This window comes from Cyanistes caeruleus, chromosome 3, assembly GCF_971803275.1.
Source record: "Cyanistes caeruleus chromosome 3, bCyaCae1.hap1.1, whole genome shotgun sequence".
Taxonomy (NCBI): Eukaryota; Metazoa; Chordata; class Aves; order Passeriformes; family Paridae; genus Cyanistes; species Cyanistes caeruleus.
The window spans coordinates 23734802-23753810 of record NC_141703.1 but is presented as its reverse complement, the minus strand read 5'-3'; the positions used below and the strand labels follow the sequence as shown (position 1 = coordinate 23753810).

General features: G+C 35.7%; 1 protein-coding gene across 7 annotated transcripts in view; it reads right to left on the bottom strand.

Annotated features, from left to right (window-relative positions):
• MYO16 (myosin XVI) overlaps positions 1 to 19009 on the bottom strand; it is a 367619-nt gene that overhangs the window by 177586 nt on the left and 171024 nt on the right. For all 7 annotated transcript variants that reach the window (XM_086880163.1, XM_086880162.1, XM_086880164.1 and 4 more), the window contains 3 exons: positions 11652 to 11727; positions 10198 to 10351; positions 3170 to 3320 (listed from right to left, as the gene is read on the bottom strand). In XM_086880163.1, coding sequence (XP_086736289.1) covers positions 3170 to 3320; positions 10198 to 10351; positions 11652 to 11727 — 381 coding nt within the window. The remainder of the gene's footprint in view (positions 1 to 3169; positions 3321 to 10197; positions 10352 to 11651; positions 11728 to 19009) is intronic.

Below are 19009 nucleotides of genomic sequence, written 5' to 3'. Positions count from 1 at the left end.
GAAATTAAGAATATGATAAAATGCTGGAAATTATTCATACTTCTTTCTTTGTTTGGCAGCACAGATCTTGACATTACTGATGATCAAATAACACCTCTTACCCAGGAAAAAAGCAAAAGCTAATACAAGCCAACAGAGGTCCAAAATTCTTTATTGAAGTAGTCACTTCATTCTATCTTCTACACTTCAAGTCATAAAAATCTTTATGAGAAATAATATTTTCTTAAGGTTCTTTTTCAAAATTTTTGCAGTTAAAAAACCTGAAGCAATATATAAATTTGAACAGTTATTTCTTTCCAAACAAAAAAAGTTAGAGGCTTTTTCTATTAAAAATGCATGTCTGAAATGTGCTAGGATGAAATTTTTCTTTTTGATCCCCCAATAAAGGCCTAATCTGCATGCCATATTGCCTAAGAATAGGTGACAGTTTTGACATAAGAAATATCATCCTGATATATTTTAATAATATATGAACATAAAATCCAAGTAATGACTCCACACAACCTATTGAAAAATTAAACAGAACATGATTACTTTGAGTGTAACTAGAATGCAAGTGGTAAGAATAAAAGACAAGTCATTAAAAACTCATTAGAATTAGGATACCCAAAAGGCAGGAACAGCAGAAAGGGGTTGTTCAAAGATTTCCTTTGGTATCAGGAAAAAACTTTTTAAAAAAACCAATTTATATTTATTTATTTATTTATTTATTTATTTATTTATTTATTTACTTTATACTTTACTTCCCAAGTTGTGAAATTAAAAAATAAAACAAAGTTAGAATAAATCAATAAATCAATAAAACAATAAATCAACAAATCAACAAATTAATAAATTAATGATATTGATGATGATGATGATGATGATGATGATGATGATAATAATAATAATAATAATAATAATAATAATAATAATAATAATAACGAATTGTTGAATGGATAAATTTCGTCTTTGAAAGCTAAGGTCTAAATATTATTAAGACAAATAGAGATATGATACATATATGCCTACAGTTCATAATGCATGGCAAGTAGTAGAGAATATAATCCCTCTACTTCCAGGATCACAACTACATCAAAAGAAAAAGTATTCTACATTTTAATTTGTCAAAATCCAGGGACTCTTTTACTTTCTTAAAATTTATCTGTTTCCTGAAGCGATTAAAGTAGTTTACTCTCTTTCCTAAATAAGAGCTAGAGCTCATTAAGCCCTTGCCAACTGAAAAGTAGTATTAATTCTTTTCTAATGCAACCAATAATTTAAAAACCCACTACAATAGTGCCATTTCTAGCCTATCCCCTGTTAATGATAATTTCTCAGATGGGACTCTCCCTATCCTTCCATGCTAGGAAGCAACACTCCAAATTCAGCAACTACAAATATTTTCTAGTTTTCCCTGTTACTAAAAAATCATGGGATACACACTCGTAGCTTATTTAGAGCAAAATTTCAGACTGTTTCCTGCAGAATTTCTCAAATAAAAGAGCTAAAAGATATATATAAACCTTTAAGTTTATATTCTTATCTTTGAATTATAATTATTGTGGAAAGCTCCACTGCAGTATGATGACGCAACCGGAGTGCTTTTCAAAATGTGCCCTGGGACCCTGAGGAGACTTAAAGTCATGGTGGAGAATGAAATTACCAGCATAAAGACTTCTGTTTGCTCATTTTCACCTGGAAGATAAGCTGTTCTTATCATGATCAGTTTCTGTGTATGTTTCAGTGCACAAACTATAAAGCAAAAGTTTAGCTTAGGGCTAATGAAAACCTGAATAATTTTGGCTAGGCTTACATTAAAAAAGAATCAGGCAGAAAGAAGCATCTGTGTTCTTGTACACGCTTCTGTTGAACATCTAGAAGCAAGCAGTAATCTTGGCAAGACCATAAGCTAAATACTCCCCTCTCTTTTCCTACAATTATAGGAGGAATTCTACTTAAAGGGTTGCAGGCATTCACTTTTCTGACCAGCAGTGCTTGTCCCTGGGAATGGCATTTTCCATCAAATCACATCAGTCAGCAACATCAGAAAATGCATGACATGGAAACAAGCTGTAAGCCAAGTGCAAAACATGTTGTGGTATCCTCTGACTGGGTAGGGAACCCAGCACTCCACATGATTCCAAAGCTGAAGTTCTTTCACAGACTGACTCATATCATTTACATATGGATGCACTGATTGATCTCCTATGATCAAGCCATTCCTCTGAAACAAATCCAAATAAAAACCAGTGGAGCATGCATTTTTCTGCCAAGACAGAGATGCAGACTTTTTGAACCAAATGTGGCTTAAATCAAGCCAATATCTTGCTCCTTTTGTTATGCTTCAAATTCACAGTAAATTATTTTTAATGGAAATACTCCCCTCACCCATCCCCTCGATTCTAAATTAGCTTGTTCTTAAATGGAGAAATATTTCTGGAATATGTTTCCCAAATATATGAAACAGAAAATAAACCCTTTCATATCACAAAAAAAAAAAAAAAAAAAAAAAAAAATCCAAACAAAACAAAAACCAAACCAAATCAAACACAAAGAAAAACCTAAAAAAATATTACGTCCTACACATTCAAACCCAGGAGGTACTAGATTTATAAGCAATACATAATTGCCCCTTTCTGCATCTCTCCTATATACGGAATAAGACTGTCCTCCTATAGAGGAAACTGTAAAGTGTATCCAAATAATCAGTGCTGATAATCTAATGCATTATCACAAGAGAGGCGTTAGCACTGCAGCTGTAAATCTGGCAATTCCTAGCTTTGAATTACAGTCACTTACTTTGCAACTTCATTTTCCTTAGACATTGTTTTTTTCAGTCTCCCAGGTTGTGTTTCCTTTGTAACTCGAAGTTTGAGACAAGTGCACGCTCTGGGCAGCACCAGCAGTTGTCCCTCCCCTGTTGTGATCCATGAATAGAGTTTGAGGGGCTCTGAGCCCTCCCCACAGCCCCTGACCCACCACCAGTAGCTGGCAGGAAGCAGCTGCCCAATTTGCAGGGGAAACTCGGCAGGGCCAGACAGACTGCAGGGAGTGATCAAGGTGACAAGGCTCCACAGTGCAGATGATATTGCTGTATGGTGAGGGAAAAAAACACTACAGTCTTCAGCTTCATTAAGCTTACAGACCTAAGCACCAATGAAAATTTCAAGACACTGCACACTGTTACCTGCTCAAGTTTGGTTGTGGTGTTCACAGTGATATTTTCAGATGCACTGTCTTGAGATTGCTGCTTACATAAGCCTTTAGCTGCATCTTTGAACATGGTATCTTTCTCCAGCAAACTGTCTTGCTTGGCAATCGGTAAAGCCAGGGGGTTGCTACAAAGAGAATCAATAAAGCAATTAGACTCCTACTGATGACAGACAAACAATGTGGGTGGCACAAGCACAGAGCTGCATAACAGCCCAGGGCTGGCACACAAACTCCTAGTCCAGGTACTGTAAAGGAATTGGTGAGAAATAAACTGTTCATACAGGCTGGTCTGTTCCCAAAGACACAAAGCAACGTACTTTGATTTAAAATTCACATTTATGCATGCCTTTTCTGAAGCAGAATTGAGCAAGCCAAAGAGAATATGCATGAGTCTGCTTTTGACAGCACTAGGTTCGCAATTCAACAGCCAATTTTGCAACTGAATTAAAAAAGCACAGTTAAACTACACAATACTGTTTTGAAAAATAGTATGTTTAAAAGTAACAATACATATATTGCCATTGTAATTACTAAAATTAAACTTCATCACTTTTTAGCTTACTTTTAATCCAGCAGTATCCAAGATACATTTTATGACCAGTAGCTGCTCTGAATTTGTGCTAAGGTAAAAATAAACAAATAAGCAAGCAAATAGCAGATTCCTGGAATTACTTGAACAATGTGCAATACCCTTCATCCACATAAAAGTTAAAACTATCCTTATACACGTGAACTTGTTTTTCCTACCAGCAGTTCAGACAATATGACAGTTCTGATAAACAACGCCCAAATCTTGGATGATTTTTCAGAGTTGTATATCCAAGGAATTAGGAAGGAATCAGCTGCAGGAGTTGAGAATACAAGTAACTTAAAAAAATAATTGTCTGGATTCTGACAATGCAAATGAGACAATCTCATGGAGCGTGCATCAGCTCCTTGCCAAAATGTGTACACAATTTCTTTGAAAGGAAATGTGGACTCAATATGGGAATGTGGGAATAGTGCATTCCACTATGGAATAAAGCCCAAACTTAGTTAAAATAAATCTCATATTTACTCTAAATGACTTGAGTTTAATTACTGATTATGAAAAAAAAAACATGATTATACAGTTAACTCAAATGAATACTTATAGCTAACACTGATAACAACTTGGGATAAGAGCTGCTCTAGTAGGAAACAGAACTGAAATACACAAATAATTTTAGAAATAAACCATAAAATATCTTCTAGGCCAAAACAAGACAAAGTCATTTCCCCCTGAATAAAAGACAGCCAAAACTTTCTTTTTGATGAAACTCAGTCTGCAAATATTGAAAAAAATAGTTTAAACATCTTACAATGAAATATAAATGTTTTTTTTTGCCTCTAGATATTTTGCTGCAGACATTTAAATGTAAAACATCTAGAGAAACATTTGTGAAAAGAAAAAACTTCTATTTACTGCTTAGATTCACCATAGATAATTTTGTGATAAATTTACCAAATGTCACAAGGACAAAAGATCCACCCCCATTTTTTTCAGTTTGAACTGCAGAATTGAACTTGACAATTAGAATAAGACATGCCAGTGATTAGACTGTAGAATAAATTAAACACCTGTGACACAAACACAAATGACTAATATTAATTCACATTTTACCAGATTCAGAATTGATTAAATATAAATATTTAATTCAGAATGAATTAAAGTTTTCCTTCTGAGTAGCCTTTTGCTACTGTCCAAAACTGCTCAAATTTCTTTAATCTCAGACAAAGAAAGATTTGCAGATAAGCTTAAGCAAAAATCAATAATTAAAAACCAAAGCACTTCCACTTATACCTTTCTTAATATTCATGTGATGCTTCTTTTAAATTGTGAAGATGCGGGATTTTTTTTTTGCTGTCAAGTTGAAACTTTCCCATTTAATTTTACCCCTTTTGTGGTAACTACACAACACACATTAGAAACACTTCTTAAAGTTCAGCTATAAAGTCCTCACAACCAAATAAACCTTTCAGGCATCACTAAAGAGAATTAGGTTGTAAATCACAGCAAAGTGTGGGGTAAAATGGGTGCCTACTGTTTTGATAGATGCATTTTGAACTAAAGAGGACAATAATAACCTAATTTAACAGGTGCATTTCATGTACTGATGCAAATAACAATAGCCTTTAAATTATCTACATTTATGAGATATTAATAGGACTTCATGGGATGGAAAGGATGACATATAATTCATATTAAAACAATAATGTGAATGATTCTGTGAAAGAAAAAGCATATTAAAATTACTCCAACAGTTCATTATGATTCAGGTTCAAGAAGACACTACGAAAAATAAACCAAAATAAAATGTTTCCAGAAAACACTGGTTTTTAGAAAAGTATTTCTATTAGTCAAAAAATTAAGTCAAGCAATGCCTCTGAAAGCTCAACCATAGAACAGTGCAAGGGAAGATTTTATGTTAATGTGGACAAATAGATTAGCATGAACTGTCTTCTTTTATGAAAATTAATGGAAAATTAATGGATAATTAATAAATAATTGACCACAAAAGAAGACTTATACCAAAATAATGTTGCACAGGAGACAGGAAGAAGTGCTATCTAGAGGAATATTATTTGAACATGGTAGCACTTTCTACCTGCCTATCCAGCTGGAAAAAATATTGAATGTTATATATAGGAACAGAGATTTTACGTTTTATGCAAAGCAGCCTTCATGTATGGAATTAATTTGAAGTATTGTGTATTTTTATTGGACTTTCTTTAGATAAAGTAAGATGGTTTTCTGTAACTTGCCATCCTCTACCATGTCATTTAAAAAGAAAAATAAAAAGAAATCATATTAAATTTAAGAGCTAACAAATAATTGAAAGTTTTATCAATATTGGAAGCACTTGGGCACAATAAGACAATTATATCAAGGCAGAATCTACAATAATATTTTCATGGGTCCTTTGAGCATATAACTTCTGTTTGAGAAAATTTCTGTAATTCTTCCACAGGCAATTCTGAGATGCTTCAAACAATTTCTAAGATAGTTGACACCTGTAAAGTGCATAATCTCTGAAATTTCAGTCTACAAATCTTCTTAAAGTTACTTAAAAGACACTTCAGAATAGATTAAACATTAGAATAATTAAAAAGTATGTGCTACATAAATGGTTACAAGGTAAAGAAGAACTGAAATGTAAGAAAAAAAATCATCTCTTTTCTGTTTTTCTGTCTTGAACACATCTATTTCTGTTTTATTTCATGGTCTTGTGCTGATTTTAAAACATGTAATTACTATATTTAATATTTACTTAAACATGTATTGGAAAATATACAATATAATTAAGTTAGCATTACTTTCAGTGCAAGTTCTTAATTTTTTTAGTATTTATCACTAGATGACTGCACTATCTGTGCTCTACAGGCACACGTACTGGAGTAGAAGTACAGTGATCACTGTGATCATAGCATGAGCCTAAAGTTACTTTTAAATAGCTATGGCAAATTTAATCTTTTGAACTCTAAGCTATGTCCATTAATGTATTCTGCACTGGTATTTTTGCCAGTGGAGTAATAACTTTTCTTCTGACTGTAGCATTAGAATTAAAACTAGCAAAACTTTCCAGCATAGACCTTAGGTTTGCTGCAATGGTCAAACTTCAACTAACTTCATGACACAACTAAAATTCTGTCCTTCAGCTAATTTACTTGGTCAATTATGACCAAGGGATGATGCTGGAGCAGGTATGGCCTCAAAGATGCTGCAGCTTGTGGAGGGCCTGTATGAAACACAAGAAAAGAGCAAGACAAGAAGAGTGACAAAGAGAAATAAATGCAACCGTGCCCTGTGCCACCCACACCTCAGAGATGATCTCAGTGATGAGACTGAGTGCTATGCAGAAAGCCAGGTTTGCTTGGTAGCAGCATATTTCAAATACACTAACTACTAAATTTTGTTTCTTCTAACTGAGCAGAGACTGACTTTCAATTCAACTCTTCACAGTGCTCTTCCAGAAATCAACATTGTAATTTAAATTTGAACCAGCAAAACTAGGTTTGCTGACAGATCACATGCTATTTATAATTGTTTGTTCATCGTTTTTGAGTCTGCTTTCGAATACTGTTTTCTTCTGAGGAACAGCCAAAAAGTAATATGGACACAACATAGAGTTACATGGAACTAGTAAGTTACTACACCTAGTAAGTTATAAAACTTTTCACCTCAGATTACTTTCTTACATCAGGAGATGAAGAATGGATGCAAGAAAGAATAAAGCAACAGTACATGTGGGTTACTATTGTGCACTCCTCTTCAGTACTAAAAAATTGGTTTGGTAGATAAGAACAGCACAGATATTTATCTTCAACCCAGCATATTCCACATCTCTCTACAGACTCTTTTAACAGAACATGAAGGATGAAACTCTGTTCTCAACATTAGTCATTGGGAAAAAAAGAGTTTAAACCAGTCATCTAGGCTGCCTCTCTAACAGGCAGCATGGAGCCACTCAGTAGGATAATTCATTGTATTTTAAGAAAATGTCTACTATCATTTAGAATAATACCTCTCTGCAAGGTTTTGGGTTTCACAATTATGAGTATGACACTACAGAGCTGAGATAACTAGCTTTGAGATGGCATCTGATTTTCAGCCACTGTAAACTAAGGTTTAAAGGATTTAAAAGTAGCAAGGAACTCTATGTGGTATGGTTAAGCAACAGTTTTCCATAAAATGTATGAGACATGCACGGGCAAAATACACCAATAATTTTGCCTTCCAAGAATGCTCCCATCTCAGAGTTGCTGGCTGGCCAGCTGATACTGTCCTGCATTGATAGCAGACCTGATAGGGTGCTGCAAAGCTCTGGCTGAGGAAGTTGCTGAACCTAAGACTGCTAAAAGTCTCAAGAGCAGGCTGATGTGGCCCTACTTCAAGCTTACTTCCAATCCTAATAATGCCCCCCTGGCTATGTGCAGAGGATCACTGCCAAAGACAGTGTACAGAGCTGAACAGGGCTGTGCCTTCACCTGGTGCTGTATTCTCATGCAGGCACCACAAATCAGATGCAGTCTCACACTGGGATACAGCTGGCAATAGAAGCTAAACACATCCAACTCCACACAAAAATCAATTATCTATTGATTTTTGTTTTTCTCTTCAGTGCACTTTGCTTTTTCAAAACTTCTGGTGAAGGTTTGCACTCATGGTAGGTTTGTATTATTGTCATGTAAAGAGTAACTATTTGGAAAACTCTCAAAAATTAGCTATTAAATCTACATATTACAAGCAGGAAAGAGTAGAGAAAAACTATTTTCAGACCACTTAAAATTCATGCAAGTCATATTTTCCACAGGTTAATGGGTGTTAGCACTAAAACCAGTATTCAGTATAATATGTACACTGCAGTACAAATTTCTAGAATATAAAATACATGAAAATGCATAATCTAGATGCAAGAATAATAACTATGTTCTTGAAGTCTCTAAAACCCTTATAAATAACTTTTCCTAGGCATCATTACATAGGTACAAGAGTGACTTGTATACTACTTCTAGTATTACAACATATCAATAATTAAAAATAAAAGTTTTAGTTACATTTCAGAAAATAAAGGCTTAGTTTCATGCCTCAAAATTATTTCTTTTTTTATTTAAAAGACAGTTGAAGGCCACATAAATTTCAGGAGTATGATTTATGTTATTGAAATAGCAGGTTGGACTACAGGACTGCTTATTTCATAAGGAATTAACAAGCATGAAAAATTAGTAATTTCATAAACATTAGTATCATATACCCCGCTACAAGTATTAATGACTACAAATCATGAAGCAGAAACAACACACTGTGTTTACCATCCATGAAATATGCAATCTTTACTAAATATCAGTGTATCCCATGGAGTTCTGAATTTAACAGATTGATCATTTCATGACAGTTTCTCACCTCTTCCAAATTTAATGTATCCAAACACAATCTGCCAACCATAAATTACAACTACTATGAAATGGAAACATATATACCTTATCTGTCTCTCTATATTAGGTTTTATTTATTGTTTTCCTCACACACTCTTCAGTGATTACTACAGAAAAAATGTCAGCAATTGCAAGATTATGCATCTAACAAATATATACTTCAAATATACAGCAAATGCACAAGGTGTAAAAACATTATTTGTAGCTTTTAAAATTCCATGGATCACAGTATCTGGAAGTAAGAATTTGAAATATCAGTATGTCTTGTACTACCATAAAACAGCCAATTGTGCTTCATACCTATTGTACATCTCTTTTCACATACCCATGGCAACCTCTTTTTAAGATTCACAAGGAAATACAAAAGTATCAAAATTTACAATTTAAGACACAAATTGACTCTTCAGTGCTGATTTTTAAGTCCTGACTGCTAAATGCTACTTTATTCCACTTGAATTTTAAGCAGCACAAATCTAACTATAATTGTTTTAATATAATTTTGACCAGTTTCATTTCATCTGCAATCACATATCTGATTTTTCTCTTTTCAGTATTTGTCCTTGCTTCTCTCATAGGCAATGATAGTTATTTACACTATACCCATCTACATTAAAGGATGTTCAAGTCTACAGTATTAACATCCAATAATTCTGTTAAGGCAACCCCAGGTAATTTCTGCTGACAATTATAATAATAATTATAATATTATTATACTTAAAATAACTATAATTATAAAACTAAGATTGACAACAAGATATGAGAGATACAAATGCAAAAGATGATTCAGGAGATTTAAAAAAGGAAAGTTACTTCATCCATCAAATCACACAGAATCATAGAATGGCTGGAGGTGGAAGGGACTTCCTAGAAGGCACCTGGTCTCTTCATCCTGCTCAGTTAAGTTTAGACAGTTACCCAGGACCATAACCAAATGGGATTTGAATATCTCCAAGCACACACAGTTAGGATTCACAGATTGACAGATATGTTTCAAAGGATAATATGGCTTCAGAGAATTGATCTGTAACAACACCAGCACATACTTACAGTTTATTGGAAATTGTGGGCAAATCGTGGATGATCTCTTCATATGGCTCTTCTTGAGATAAAGTAGAAACAGCTAAAGGGTCTTTCATTTTTTCCTCCCAAACAATTTCAGCCTTCAGAAGCATTTCCTCAATAAAATCAGAAGCTGCAACATCTAAGACAACCGAACACCAAGATATCAGACAAGAAAATGGTGCAGAAAAGCCCCTTTGAATTAAAATCTCTAGATCAGATTAAGAATAAACATGTGGCTAGACAACATGAAAGGAATTGTTCAGGTATCAATCATAAAATAATATTTGAAATTACTGGTAAAACAAAGACAAAGTAAATTCAGTACAGACTTAAGCTGTCATCTGCAAAACTTCAAAACCATTCTTGCTGTGTAGCAAACCAAAGTATTCAATAATTTACAAGACTTCAGGAAAAACAATACAACCATTTTCAAAACTTTATTTCTGTGAAAACATTCACATGAATTCTTTTCAAATGTTTTATTTTCTTGAAAACTAGATTCATATATATATATATATATATATATATATTCGTAACACAGTTAAAACCACTGTGTTAAATACTTACTAAATATGGTTAGCTAACTGTATTGTTAGATGATCTGAGTTTAGTCCACAGTCTTTTGCACAAATTAAAACTGTATCTAACCAAAACCAACACTTCCAGGGTTTTAAGTGTCACCTGTGAATGCATTTGTAGGCAGTAAAGATTTTTTAGCATAACATATTTTGCTTGGAGAATTGCAAGGGGAATTTCACCCATAACCTTACAGGAAGTTTCTATTATCTTCTATTAATTTCTATTAGAGTTCCATCTTCATTTTATCCTAGGCATAGAATGTTGAACAACCATGTGTTTCTCCTTTTCCACACTGCTAGCTAGCATTACTGACATTAGCTCTTTTTTGATCTCTGTGGTAGACCAGTTGATCTGAAGTCCCTTCCTACCTAACAGAGTCTACAACTCTATTATATTTAGTGCTGCAGCTCTGTGTTACTATCTGGTTTAAGAAGGTGCCTTCTGCAGTAAACAATGGCAGCTACACTTCAAAACTAGCTTTTGAATTTGTTTTCGGACAATAGCTATAGAATTTCCAACTCAAGAGGCCATGTACTATAAGCAGTTGAGACAGAAAGGAACTCAGTGAAAAGTCACCAAAAATGTGTAAATGCAGCTACCACCAAGGCACAGAAGAACTCTCAAGTAAGAAATGTAGCTAAAAATAAACAGGGAATGAAACAAGTGAAGGACATGCTGTCATTTGATATAGTATCCTGTGTTACCATGACCAGCAGTTTTTAGCAATGTATGTAAGAATGTATGTACGTGTATGTGTGTGTAACTACTCACCAAATCAACTAGAGCTAAGAAAACAGGCAGGAAAGAAAATAGTGTCACAAAAGTTAATACATACACTATGTACGTGGATTTTCACCTACCTGAAGGCTTCTCATTATTGCAGTTAAGAAGATTGGGATTTGCCTGGTGCATCAAAAGCAGCTTCACAAGATTGGTCTAAAATGGGCAAAACCAGAGGTGTTTGAAATGGAAGAAGTAGGACAGGTGCCTGTATCTCAGTTTATTCCTTCTTTCCTGCACTATGTGAAATCATATGATAAACCACAGGCAGTACCTCCCAACCCACACCTGCTGCAGCTACTAAACACCTTTCTATAAATCATAAGTGTCAGAGTAAAATTCAGTTCCCCTGATTTCAGGGTAGCCTCCACCCCCAAATCTCCTTCCACTAACACATATGTAAACAACTTCACAAAGGAAGAAACCACCTTTTAAGACATAGATCCCAAATATTTCTTTGTGCCTAACTAATCCAACAACTGTGTGTGCCAGCACTGGCAAAGGAGTCTGATAACAGCCACCATCACAGAAGTAAATCTGTTTTCAGTCAGTAGTAGAAATTGGCACACTTACCTACGATTACTAAAATAATCTAATCTATTAATAAAGGTAAAAATTATAGCACAGTACGGGAGGGTAGAGTATCAAATAATGAAAAAGTCTAGAACATATTTTTCAATTCCTGCAAGAAACTGTTTTAAGTGAGCTCTTCTATGGCTGCACCAAAGTCTCTAGAGATACTTTCCCATCAAAGAATGTAGCAATGTCTATCCCGAGAAACTGGTCAGAAATGAGTGAAAGGCTGCATAAGGAACAAAAAATGCTTTTAGAATGTGAATACAGAGCCAACGAAATAACAGAACTGTATGTATTTTTGAATGTATATTAAAGCAAATAGAATGAATAATATATGTGCAACCAACAGGAGAGATGAGGATGAGCACAGGGGAACAAAAGCTGTGAAGGAAATAAAAGAATTTTTCAGAGCAGAACAGACCTAGAGATAAATGAGACCTGAACTGGAAGTCAGCTAATGGAAAAGATAGTAATTTGGCATAAACCCAAGCAATAAATAAATAAATAAATAAACAAACAGGAAAGGAATCATTGCAATAAAAAGAAAATCAATATGGATTCAGTACACAGGAGGCAACTTACTAGAAAAGACCATAGTACTGAAGAATACATTAAACACAAAAAAAAACAAACCCAAGCTTCAAATCATAGAAAACCAGGAAAATATTGTAGCAAATTTCTATAAAAATAAAAAGATCTTGCTCTCCTCAGATTTCTAATGCTGGCTTTCTTTTCTTGCAGTAACAAGAGAAAATTCAGCAAACTCCAAGTGGGGAAGCCATAACAGGTTTATTTCCAAATCCAATTAGCTCTGCTTTCCACTGAGAACTTGCAACATATATCAAAATATACACATATGTCTTTTTTATTTGAAGAAAAAGGAACATGCTTAGTTATGAAGCTACTGTATAATCTCTGAAAAGTGGTAGTAGTTGTATTAAAGGAAGGAGGCTTTAAATATATTTTCAGTTTAGTAACCATACACAGCTTTTTGGGTTACCAAAGGTTTGGATTTATAACATCAGAAATACCATGCTCCAATATCAGTGCTTCCTGCTGCCAATGAAATATCTCCTGCTGGGATTCCTTGATGCATGTCACCAAGATTAAGGTATTCAGGTCACTGACAATTCCAATAACCTGCTTTTGGATGTGTTACTCTCTTGTGTTGGAATTTGCCTCATTCACTAATGTTTTAGCAGGCGTATTTTAAAATACACTTGCCATATATTCAGAACTGTGCCTAACAGGAGAAACATCTGTAGAATAATTACACCAAATTGCCACTAAGCAGAAGTATTTCAGTTGCAGAGTTACAAATAACATATATATGACTATGTCAAGAAATAACATAATACCTAATGAATTATTGTAGAGCCTATGAATAAAATTAGTGTGTATATATATATATATATAGCTAAATTTTTTCCAGTGTAGTCTTTGCCAATTCATATAAATTAAAAAAATTAGACAGTGTCATGACTCATTGTGCAGAAAATGCCACAGTAAAGGCAGTTATTAAAAATATCTGCTTATAAAATATCATTTGTCTTGCTTCTCCTTTTGTACCCTTAACTATTTATTCAGTACCTTTAGAAAGAACACCAGGAAACATCTCGGACATTAATTTTCTCCTTCCAGATCTTATCTCTGAATAACCTTCTTGCCAAAATACAATTTTTTTTACCTTTTCTGTATTCATAAAGCATGACTGTCTCTGTTTTCCTGGTATTCTGCTCAAATGGCAATATTTCTACCTCTCTCTGACATCCCCTACTGGATATCTTACCCTCTGACTGTTGAGAATGCTACTGCAAAGAATATTTTCTTGTCTCAAGCTTTAATCTGAAAGTCCCACCTTTTAGATTCCCCTGGCTCTTTCTTTTCTTGCCAAGATCCTTGCCCTCATTTTCAAAGGATTTCAGAGAGATTCTCCACACTTCATGTATTCCCATTCATGCAGTATTCTTGCTCCACTTCCCACTGCACATTGGACTCAGACTTTGGCCATCACCAATACTTTAAGATACCAATTTCTGTATTTCTTCTAGGCTGTGCCTTATACTAGTGAGGAAATCTTGAAAATATTGGCAAAGCTACATTGTGAACATCCATTCACAACCTGTTCTGACGTGATGCTTGCCAAAGAGAAACAGGAGATAAGCTTTTCCATCACTGAGATGGACTGGAAAATGGCCCAATGGCTGGGCCCAGAGGCTGGTGATGAGTGGCAAGCAGAGAAGGAGGATGCCAGGAACCAGCACTGTATCCCAGGGATCAGTAATGGGTCCTGTTTCACATCCCCATTAAAATCTGGTGGATGGGGCAAAGTTCACTGATGGCATTTAATGTGAGGAGTGGCTGATATGTGAGAGGGTTGTGCTGCCATCCCGAGGGACCTCAACAGGCCTGAGAAATAGGCACACAAGGACCTCATGAAGCTCAGCATGGCCAAGGGCAAAAGTACAACCCCAAGATGCTGAGGGCTACCCAGCTGGAAAGGAGCTTTGCAGAAAAGGACCTGGGGGTTCTGGAAAATACCTTGTTGCACATGAGTGAGCCATGTGCTTTGGCTGCACAGAAAGCAAAAGGTTTCCTGAATAGCAATTAGGAATAGAGTTGCCCATAGCTCAAGGGAGGTGATCCTTCCTCACTACTCAGCACAGGTGAGGTCACACCTGCAGTGCTGTGCCCTTTTCTATATTTCTCAATACAAAAGAGACATGGAGACTCTAGCAAAAGGCCACTAAGATAATTAAGCAAATATATTTGCTTATATAAAAAAATTAGAGCACCTCACATATAAGGAAAAACCGTGAGAGTTGGAATTCTTCAGCCTGGAGAAGCAAAGGTTCATGGGAATCTCATCCATGTGGAAAAATACCTGAAGGGAGGGCATAAGGATGACAAGCTCTTTTCAGTGGTGCCTAGTGACACGTCAGAAGGGTACTGAGGCATCTCCCTTGCATAGACAGATTGAGAGAGCTGGGCCTGTTCAGTCTGAAGATGTGATGACTGGGAGGGGACCACATCAATGTCTGTCAGTATCTTAAGAGAGGGTGTCAAGAGGATGGAGCCAGGCTCTGCTCCATGGTTGGAGCAACAGGACGAGAAGCAATGGGCAGAAACTGATTCACAAGAAGTTTTCTTTTTCTGAAGTTTTCAGTTTCCTGAACATGAGGAAGAACTTCTTTACATGCAGGTGACCATGCACTGGAACCAATCGCCCAGAGGGGTGGTGGAGTCTCCCTCACTGGAGATATTCAAGAACTGTCTGGCACTACACTGTGCCCTGTACTCTGAGATGATTCCTCTTGAGCAGGGGGTTGGACCATATGACCCACTGTGGTCCCTTCCAACCTTACCCCTTCTGTGATTCTGTGACATAAGGCAGTATAAATAAATTTACTGCAATATGCACATTATAAAGCCTACAAATAAAATTGCCCTGTGCCAAAAAAGGGGATAATTTTTACCACACACTAAATGTTAGCCAAAAAAAAAAAAAAAAAACCAAAAAAACCCACAATGCTGAGCTTCATAAAACAGAGGCTTAGGAGCACCAGTGTTGGCAAGACTGCAAGGCCTCATGCCACAGAAAAGTAACTGCAGTGACAGAGTAGGAAATATGGGGTAAGAAGGAGAGACTGAGGTGCCTCAAGGATCTTCCCATTCACTTGGGGCTGCAAAGGCATCTCCAAACTCCTCCCAAACCACGCTATTTTTTACTGGTACTTAAATAGTTGGAGAGCAGAACTAGTGTTCCTGAAAAGTGTCTTCCTCTCTTGTCTGGTCAGATATTTTCCTCTGAAGATGTGTACCAGCACCTGCAAAGGATAAAATGCTGGCTCTGCCTGAGCTTTTAGCTCTTATTATCCAAGTCCCAGTCCCAGAGCCACTAACTCAGATCATTTATTCTCTTTTCTTTACCATCAGAGAGATACCTGCTTAAGTCCAAAATTCAGAAAGCTGGAGGTTTTATGCAAATGTCCTCATGTGCTGTTTTGCACAGCAATGAATATGCATTACCCAATTTGCATGAACCCCCAACAGTAAATTCCTAGAGTCTTTCACTTTTCTTCCCTGCCAACACCAATATTTCTCTCCACTTCTCTACTCTTCTCTGTCTCTTTCAACATTGGACATATTCTATAATCCCTAAGTGACCTGGTTCACCATTAACCTTTTGGTTCCTAACCTCCTCCATTTTTTACTCCCCAGGCACTTCTTCATACTCACTCCTCAGTTCTCTGTGCCTCAGCCCTTAGCACCTTCTTCCTGCAATTTTATTTTACCTGCTGTCACTTCCCAGGTAACCACTTCATTTTTGCATGGAGCAATATAACTCCTTAGAATAACACTGGAGACTATTTAACTAATTAAATGGGGTGATAATAGGCACTTTACCAAGCATCAAGGACATTAAGAAAAAATAAAAATGTAGGTTAGGAACCTTACTCCCAGGGAGTGAAACAAATTCCAAGACAGAGACTCCCAACATTAGGGAGTAAAGTAACTATTAAGCCATTAGAGTTCCTGTGAACTGAGCTCCTAAGACCATGTATTTGTTCTCCATTACATAATAGTATGCCTTAGATAACTGTGTGTTCCTTAAAGACAAAATTTCACAGGTAAAGCCCTAAAAAGGAGCAATAGTGTTCAAAGGCTAAATAGCATTTCCTCTGATTTGCAAATCTGATCCGCAGTACTGCTCTAAACCCAGGAAATTATGTCTGAAACTCATTACAGGTCTCCCTTCTAAATACAATATACATTAGGAAGATACTATTTTTTTCTGAGTGCAGAGAAAAGGAGACCATAACCAAGTGTAGTCAGCAAAATGGAACAGATTAGAAAAAGTAGGTTGTGGAAATAATACTAGCAGCAGGGTAGAAAGCATTGAGGGGGAGTGTGTGGAATGGAAGAGGGCACAGATAAAAAGCTGGAATCTGGAACTAACAGCATGAAACAAATGAAGTGAAAGGAAAGAGGAGAAATGTGGCAAAGAGCCAGGATGTAGGTAGAGACAGACTAATCAGAAAAATGAAAGAAGAAAGTGACAGGTGAGGAAAAAACCATTGAGATTGAACAAGGGAGATTAGGACTGTAAGCAAGTGGGACAGAAGGGCAGGAAGGTTGGCATGAAGTCAAAGAAGAAAAAAAAAACGAAAGCTTAGATGAAAACCAGGGAGAGGAGGAGGGGCAGAAGCTGACTGTGCAAGGAATCAGGATAAAACGTGTAAGGAGAGGATATGAAGCCAGGCAAACGAATCAGACAATGAATAAGGCAATAGAATAAGGACAAGAATGGAACAGACTGGAGGCAAAGGGACAAAAAGGCTGTGTGTGGGAAGAATGAACCATAAATACTGCGTCTGTTCAGGCACAGAACCTGGAATGGACCCTAAGCTCCCCAAGTGTCACCAATACCTTTCTGCAGTCAGCAAGTTTAACCTACATGGTCAAAGAGGATGCCTTTTAAACCTCTGGACCAGTTCCAGAAAAAAAAGGGAAGCCTAATGCTGTTTTCAGCTACAAAAGAGTGACAAAGGTAATTTGAACCGTTTTCTACAGCTGATGCAAAAACTACATCAGTCTTTACTTGAAGACTGATAACCTACATTTATGTTTTTCAATCCATTAGGAAATTAGAGAAAAAATAAATCAGGGAAAATATTATATGATATTGTGATTAAAGATGCTTGTAAGTTATGGCCCTACAAGTTATATATTTATATTACAGAGAAGATCATAAATCTGCCACTTCTCAAAGTTTGTGCCTGAAAAGCCTTGTTAGACTTCTTTTTTCATACTTACCTCTTATATATGATAAACTCTATAAATGGTATTTTAAGGAAAATAAAATTTATATTGATCAGAGAGATCCTGCAATAACTAAGTGTAGACTATGCACACCTCAGCTTTAAACACATACATGCAATCACTGAGAATTTTTCAATAATTTTCTAAGTTGAGATTTTTCCTAGTCTGTATATGAAATTCAAACTCTTTTCTTAACATTTGGTATTGTGTGAATCTAGGATTCCTTGCATTATGTTCTCTGCCCACAATTAGCATTTGACTCTTTTAGAGAAATCTTGTGAATATATGGAGAGTGAAAAAAAAGATATCACAAGCAGAAATCCCAAAGTGGGCTCTCTGTTTGAGGAAACTGTAATTTGATCTGAAAGGAAATACAGCTCTTCCACCTGAGTACAATCACATATGCCAAACATGAACAAAAAGACTAATGAAAAAAGGGTGAGACATGTCTGGATAAAACATTCTCTAGAGGATTTTCTGACCATAATTTAAAGACTCCAACTACTTGACAGGGAAAATATTTATTCCCTTGAGTGACTATAATCTATTCTTTTTGAAACACTACACAAATATCCCCTTCTTTAGGCTCTTCTCACTGAAAACATTTGTGGAGTGTGGTTGCAGAAGCTCAGAAGCTGCATTCAAAGGAACTCCTGTGGCAATGGCCAAACTTCCTGAGATTAAGTATCATTTCCCACAATGAGTTCATACATCCATCTACACTGAAACATATTCTAACAACAGATGTGGAATATTTTTTGTTTGTTTTGAGTGCAACATGCACTTAAAGGAAAAAAAAATAAACCACAAATCATAGTTGAGTCAAATGACTAATCTGTTTTGGTAATGATGAATAAATTAGTTCATATAGTAAGAGGGTGCATTCTCTGAGACTTCAGCAAGGAGCAGAGTCCTTTTTACTGAAATCTAATCTGAAAGAAATGTTGTATTTTGATGAACTAACTAATCGGAGGGGTATTCATGATTCAGACCAACCAAATGTGTGTAAGGGAGAATACACTTTCAGAATGACAATTTC